This window comes from Arachis hypogaea, chromosome 1 (genome assembly GCF_003086295.3).
Source record: "Arachis hypogaea cultivar Tifrunner chromosome 1, arahy.Tifrunner.gnm2.J5K5, whole genome shotgun sequence".
NCBI classification, from domain to species: domain Eukaryota; kingdom Viridiplantae; phylum Streptophyta; class Magnoliopsida; order Fabales; family Fabaceae; genus Arachis; species Arachis hypogaea.
Genome location: NC_092036.1, coordinates 107,024,669 through 107,032,472, shown reverse-complemented (window position 1 = coordinate 107,032,472; position 7,804 = coordinate 107,024,669). Strand labels below are relative to the sequence as shown.

Sequence of the window (7,804 nt, the reverse complement as noted above, 5' to 3'; positions counted from 1 at the left end):
TAATATGTAAACAACAACATAGATTAATGTATGTATAATATATGCTTAGTTTGTGGTGGTGGTGGTTGGTGTTGTTGAAAATCCAAAAGGAACGGCTATACTTTAGAAGCGGCGTTGGATTCTCTTCTTTTTTTAGGGTATTATTGAACAGTGTTGGAATTGCCATTGGCATTAGCATTGGGCATGGCATGGCCCCTCTAGAGAATAGTTCCACGCGTTGAGAGAGAATTCGGAATTCAGAATAAAACTAAAGTGGCGGTGATAACTGTCAGTCTAAGGTTTTATTTCATGTCATTTAGATTTTTTATTGATTATATAAAAAGAATTTAATTTTAATGTATGATTAAATATAAAATAATTTTATACATATATTCAATTACACGTAAATGACACCTAAAAGAATTAATTACATAATATTATCAGTGTAATAAAATTAAATTCATATTTTTTATTTAACTTAATAATATATATTTATATTTAATGGTTATAACGTGAATTGCAGCCTTATATATTTTTTAAATAAGTATGCGAAATATTGATCTTGTCAGGTTAAAAACTAGTGAAAGTGAGATTAGGATACATTCTTATCGAATCCAGGGCCACCCCGCCAGCACGGTTGCCAATCAGGATTCCGCTTATCTGCCACTTTGCCCATACATGCCATGTCAGTATCCAGATATTTTTATTAGATAATTTTTCAAAAAAAATTAATGATATAATAAGGCTTTATAAAAAGATTATATCATTTAAATTATAGTTCATTTGGCAATGATTCCTAATTATAATCAAGTACATTAAATAGATATATGTTCAAAGCATTCCATCTTGTTTAAAATTCACGGACATTACTCCTTAAAATTAACCACAAAGCCTAGTTCCGGAGGGTATTTTTACTAACAGGTAATTAAATGGGCGAGAATATTGTTATTTCTATTTTTATAAGATTATTCTACAATTTACACGTATTTTTTTCTTTGTATATTTATATAAATTTGTAGGAAAACAAATAACATTATTAAAATATGAGTGACAATATTCAGGAATTTGATATGCAGGAATTCTCAACTCATGAACATATCTTTTTCTTTTCCCGTAGCTGTTAAGATATGTGCTACTTTTGTTTTAGAGAAGAAAAGGATTATGAAGAACAAGAAAAAATAATTGCATGTAATTTAAATTTTATATTAACCAGTTTTTTTCCGGTACAGTTTGAAAGCGAATCTAGAAGGAAAAAGTTTTTATTTCACCAGCCACTTGTTCTTTCATCTTTATTTTCACTCTTTCATCCACAGAGTAGAGAAATTAAATAATTCATTCATTTCCACACTGCAAGAACATGACTGAAAATAAATAGTAAAGTATATTTTTTGTTTTTGAAATTTGACAAAAGTTTTAAAAATACTTCTAAATTTTATTTTGTTTTAATTTTGTCCTAAAAGTTTTCGATTTGTATCAAATATACTCTTGACGACTAATTTTTCAAAAAATTTAAGACCAATTCAATAATTTCATAAGAACAACTCTCAACATAAGCAAATCAAGTATAATTTTTATGCATTATTGTTAGATTGGTCTTAAATTTTTTGAAAATTTGGCCGTCGAGAGTATATTTAATGTAAATCGAAAACTTTTAGTATAAAATTAAAACAAAATAAAACTTAAGAGTATTTTTGAAACTTTTGCCAAATTTTAAAGACAAAAAATATAAAATAAAAATGAAGAAAAGGGAGTTCAGCTTAGAACTTAAATGCTTAAAATCCATTGCTTTCTAGTTCAGGAAACGTGCTTCAAGTCAATGAAATATCCTTCATGAATTGCCTATCAAAGCAACACAGTTTCTAGTTAAAGAATCTGGGGGGTAAGAGGTTTATATCATCTTTATTTTATTATTTTTTTAATACAAAAAAGACCAATGAACTTCAACTTCAAGTAGTGTTCATCTGTGCTTACAGTTTCATCAGATATTTATGAAGAATAAAGATAGAGAGATGTGGAGGAGGCAAATATATTTTTAAGGTTTATGCTGCTAGATCCGTTTCTTACCCTCTTGCATATAAAATTCCAGTTTAGAGGTCCAAGGGACTCTGATTCCACTGTAGCACTTTTTAGAAACCTATATGACTTGTCCATTCTCACCAAAGTCTGCTCGCCGCATCCTTTTTCTTTCAATATAATTTCTTCTCATTTTAATCTCAACAAATATAATTAAATTCTATTCTATATACCTCAATCTTGAAATCGTTTTAAATACAAATTATTTAATCATATATTATTATATTAGTATGAAAATTTTCTAATTAAACTAAAGTAAGTAAAGCAACAAGATTAGCTTATTATATTTCTAAATATGTGGCAGACAATGATATGTGAATACACAATCCTAAAAGAGGACCATAATCAATGGCATATGGGCTACATGTCAAAGAATTTAACTGCATATATAATATAACTTCAACTCATGTTACCCTGATATACAGACATTGCATCAGTTTTAAATAATCTTAATAGACTTATTAGTAATTAAACAAGTATCGATATTGCCATATTGGATACGAATCTTGGAATGGCATTTCAATTATTGTAATAAAGCGATTGGAGGAGGGAAATAAAAAAAAAACATGGAAAATGGAAATGGATGTTGCATGAGATAGATAGGCATCTATTCTCCATATGTACATGTTTTTTATTTCTTCTTTTTTAACTGTGTAACTCCACAGACACCATTGCATAACTCCATAAGCCTAACCAGTGAAGGCTTATTTGCAAGTTGGAATGACTCTAAACATATAGAGAGTACAATGCATTTAATCAGATGCTATCTTAAAACAAAAATACAGAAATATCACGAGATACTACAAATCTGTTTAGTATAAAATATTTTCTTCTTTGAATGTATTTTTTTTACTTACTATCTCAGTGTCTTTGTATTTTGTGTTTTGAAACAGTTATGCATGGATCCGATAAAATGGCGGGTCGGATAGTTGGGATGAGCTCATGTTGTGTTGAGCCTTATGTGGGGTTGGTTTAAGGGATGTTTGGATTCTAGACCACATAGCAGCTACCCCTCATAAGCCTTGCTTCCCTTGGATATGTTCCTCTCAATAATGCATAGGAATCACGTAAAGATATTGGCCAAAAGACTATATGGAAAAAAACGTGTGCATACATGCACTATTGTTTACCAACTTTACAAGCCTCACCTACTCTCTCTTAGATTAACCACAGAATTAGTAGTAAAAGATTGCATAAGTTGTCTCTTAATCTTGCAGTAATTTCTACTTTTGGAATCTCATATGAAGAAAACCACTTATGGATTACCAGGGAACTAAAAGGGACATTCATGTTCCCCACAATAGGTCTTACAACCAGTATATAAAGGCTCACAACACAAGCAACCAAACTCACCATCTTCACCAGCAAGCTGTTTTAAAACTAGTAATCTAGCAGCAACAAATTTTGTTCATAACTCCTCATATAAGGTATATTTCTTGTTTCTATGTTTGTCAATCATAACTTTGATAATCAGTCTTTCCTTGTAAATGCAGAGTCAGTGGAACTTCATTGATCATTCATCTTAAAATTAGGGAACTTATTGAAACTACTATAATGATACAACTTCTATGCTATGTTGAAAGAGTATGCTATCACTCAACACTGTAGCTACTTAATTATGCAACTAACTTCTATGCGCTTTGCATGCCCTTTTTTATAAAAATTAGTTGGCTTTTTATACAACTAACTTTGCACTTTGCATGCCTTTTGAATTTTAATAGAGGTTAGGAGCAAAAAGTGAAGGATTATTATTATTATTATTATTATTATTATTATTATTATTATTATTATTATTTCCTAGTGGCATGTAACATAACTCTAGGCAACATGCACAAGGAGTCAAGTAATATAACTCTTAGCTTGCTGCTCTGAGATTTTATGAACCCTAAATTTCTTGTCATTTCCCACTACAGAGGTACATATCAAACAGGGAAAATGAGCTGGTCAGGAGGAGATTGGATGTGTGGTGCTTGCCAGCACATAAATTTCAAGAAGAGGGAGGCATGCCAAAATTGTGGATATCCCAAGTTTGGAGGCCCTGACCCTTCAACTTATAGATATCACAGGACGGAAGCATTGGCCGGAGACTGGTTTTGCACCGGTATGAACTGTGGAGCTCACAACTACGCCAGCCGATCAAACTGCTATAGATGTGGTGCATTCAAAGATGATTATTCTTCTGGATATGGAGGGAACATGGCAGGCTCTGTAGGCTATGGATCTGACTGCAGTTTCCCACCGGGATGGAAGAGCGGTGACTGGCTTTGTCCTAGGTCAGTTCACATTATCTTTATATATATTTGGAGTATTGAAAATAGTATCTCTTCTGTTGGTGTTAATGTGAAATAATTTCATAAAGAAGCTGCATTCAGTTGCAACTTTCAACTTAAATGAGCTACTATATAACACATAAATGTCCTACTATCATAAAAGCTGAACAATGTGATTGAATAAGAAGTAAACTGATATACACAAAACAGCTACAATGCAGCATTGTCTTGTACTTAAGCAGAATCTATTTTCTTTACACAGCACTTGCACATTGATATATAAATCGCTGAGATAGTTAACAGAGACCATGCTAACAAGAATTGGAAATTCTTAGATGATTTTTTCTTTTTACTAAGGTACAGTATCTCATCTTTGTTTTCTTTATCCTATTGCAACAGAATTGGCTGTGGAGTGCATAATTATGCTAGCAGGACAGAATGCTTTAAGTGCAAAATGCCAAGGAATTTTGGTGAGAAGAGTTTAGTGTTCTAGACAAAAAGCATTATCCAAATGTATCTTAAGATAAACTCTCACTCTCAGTTCCATGATACATATATTACTTCTATTACAGGTGGTGCAGACTAAAGGAATTTCGGTACATCTGTGATATCATTGATTTCCCTTAACATCTTCCTTCTCCAAACAACATTCCATCTTCCTTTCCCTATGTTGAGCTCTAGACTAGTCATGGATGAAGGCCCTCTGTTATAATCAAAGCAATGTCCTTTCATTTAGAAGAATTTCTAGATGTAATTGTTTCTTGCTACATGTACTGACAAGAAGGTTATGAAATCCTTGTATTTTCACTTTTCCTTACTGAGGTAATTAAGATTTACGGTCTACAACCCATTTCCTAAAAAACACTTCTATTTAGCTTCATTATTTTAAATGCAAGACAGAAGAACCATGAGAGAGAGAAAGAGATAGAGAGATCATTTAACCACTAGTCATGAGTTGCCTCTAATGGGATGGTCCAAAGAAGGTTTTGCATGGCTATAGAGCAGGCCGATAATTTAAACACTAGTTATGCAGAGAAATAGATTCAGCAACACTCTCCAAATTAGAAGGTATGCTAAAATGAGTTCACAGTCAAGGGAAATATGCACACTATTTACTACGAAATCCAGCTTAATCTCTTACCACTATTAAGCATATATAATCTGAGCAAGAAAATGAGAAAACATGAACTTGATGCACTATGTAAAAGTAGAGATGCTTCAAACAAATTCCAGACTTGTCACATATATTTTTGTTGCTAATTAATCTGTTTCTGGGCCATGAATACTGTCCTGATTCCTTGTTATGCCCCAAAATTGGGAAGGAATTCGAAATTTCAAATCAAGCATTGAGCTTCATTATCATTTTGTGATCTTCCTTCATTGACTTAATAGCAACTTTGGAATGTGGAAGTTGAGTCAAAAAGAATATATATGTTCTCTCTTTCTCGGTGTGCCCTATCACTTAGTTTTCAAAATATTCTTGGCTTTCTTTAAGCTAGCTTTCTGTTTATATGCTTTGAAGATGTTAAGAAAGGACCCCACTTCTGGTGAACTAGTTCCCCCAGCATAATGCAGGGGATCCAAAGTGCTGGACCAGTAATCTGCATATGTTGGATGCCTTTGTTTCCTCTCATTATATAGTTTATCTATTATTGGTATCTTCATACATGGAAAATAACCGGATTAAGAAAAAAAAAATGTAATGTTTAACCTTATATAAATATTAGAAGATGCAACATGATGAAGGGAAAGAAAAGAATTATATTAAACTTTAGGAAGAAAATAATACTTTTGAAGAGGCATCTATAATCTGCAAATCTACATTCGATGGCTAGTGTCCAACACTCTATTATTATTTTAGAGATAGCGGCTATGTTTTTATCCATTGCAAGACTATAATAAGAATGCAAAGAAAGAGAAAAGAGAAGGAGGAAAAAGAGGAGGAGGAGGAGGGGGGGGGGGGGGAGAGAGAAGGAACAATGGGACAAGAATATAACAAAAGATAACTAAGATAGGACTTAGGAGTAATCATGCACCCAAACCTTGTGTTCAAGTAGCTGCACTTTAACTATGCACTCATTTTCTCTCATTGTTCCATAGTGAAATGAACTTGTAACTACGGTTCAAAATTGTCACTACTACTGACTTTCACCCCATGATAATGTGCATCAAATGATCAACCTCGATGATCATTAGTTAATTACGCAAAGGTAAAAAGGAATGAACAATTTAAGTGAGAAAATAGGAGTAGCTATTGTCTCCAAGCACATATTCAATTTATTATTGATATTAAAATAGACAAGTACAGTAAATGATAGATTATGCAGACATGTGCAACAAATCATTTGTCTGGCTTTTCTAACAGGAATTCATTCTAGACTTCCCCAGAAGCATGATCTTAAAAACTTCCCTTCATTAACATCCAAACAACAGGCTGAGTAATCTTGGAAAGAGTGAGAATGGCTTATGCAAATGCAAATGCAAGAATGATTCTCCCAGCAACCTAATTAACCAGGGTTTAAGGCTATGATCCCCCCAAGTTTGAACATAGGCAATGCAATATACTAATTTCATTACAAATAAAAGAGAAATTATATTTTCCCCAGTTTTAGTACACCACTAAATTACACTTTTTTTTCGTAAGTTATAAATACAAACTTTTCATCTAAATCTTTTTTAATTTATCATGAAACCACTCATCCCAAAAGTTTAAGGTGACAGAAAAGAACAACATAAATAATTATATCTCTAACACTCCCCTCAAACAAGAACCTCTTTTGGGTTTGCTTAATTTTTTTATAGGATTTCTTTTTCTTATGCTATTTTTTTTACTTTTAGAGTTTACTAAGAATTAAACTCTAATCCTTTTGGACCTAGACCTATAATACCATATCATAAAACCACTCTCTCAAAAGCTTATCCTTAGAAAAATACAACATGAATAATTATATCTCTAATATAATTTTTTGTCGATCACTTTAATATTAATGGAGAAGTGGTGCACATAAGGTGTACATATAAAGTGGGGCATATACCATTACTCAACATTTTAGCAAACATAACAACTGCTTTAAAAACATTGTTAATGTGGAAGCAAGGCTCAGCACATGATAATCAATAACAGGCCAGGATCATTAGTTGTAATAAGTAGCAACTGAAATTTTAGCACATAACATAAACATGAGTTGTAGCCGAGAAAGATTGCAGAGAGAAGAGATATTTTTCACATGGAAATTGGAAAGAGGAAGAAACAAGAAAGGCATAGAAAGAGATGTTACTTACCTTGGTTGGTTCAACACTCAACAAGTGACTTTCCCATGAAATGAAAATTGAAGTTATTGGATAGCGATCTTTAATATCATCTTGCTATACCCTGTGGGCCTTAGCAGCAGACACGTGTTTTTTAAATCTATATTTATATTCAAGCTATAACGCTTTTTTCATTTAACTAATACAGAATTTTAGAACGTATAACAAAATTA

The 7,804-nt window shown here is 32.3% G+C and overlaps 1 protein-coding gene across 1 annotated transcript; it reads left to right on the top strand.

Annotated features, from left to right (window-relative positions):
- The first annotated feature begins 3,160 nt into the window (after window positions 1-3,160).
- LOC112707890 (RNA-binding protein involved in heterochromatin assembly dri1-like) lies at window positions 3,161-5,750 on the top strand. The gene is made up of 4 exons (XM_025759916.3): window positions 3,161-3,479; window positions 3,966-4,325; window positions 4,722-4,792; window positions 4,895-5,750. The coding sequence occupies exons 2-4, from the start codon at window positions 3,988-3,990 to the stop codon at window positions 4,906-4,908; spliced, it is 423 nt and encodes a 140-aa protein (XP_025615701.1). The 5' UTR covers window positions 3,161-3,479; window positions 3,966-3,987; the 3' UTR covers window positions 4,909-5,750.
- The last annotated feature ends 2,054 nt before the right edge of the window (window positions 5,751-7,804 follow it).

Coding starts and splice junctions, on each gene's coding strand:
- LOC112707890 (XM_025759916.3), top strand. CDS start 3,988: ATGAGCTGGTCAGGAGGAGATTGGATGTGTGGTGCTTGCCAGCACATA. Junction 4,326..4,721: donor GGTGACTGGCTTTGTCCTAG/GTCAGTTCACAT, acceptor CTATTGCAACAG/AATTGGCTGTGGAGTGCATA.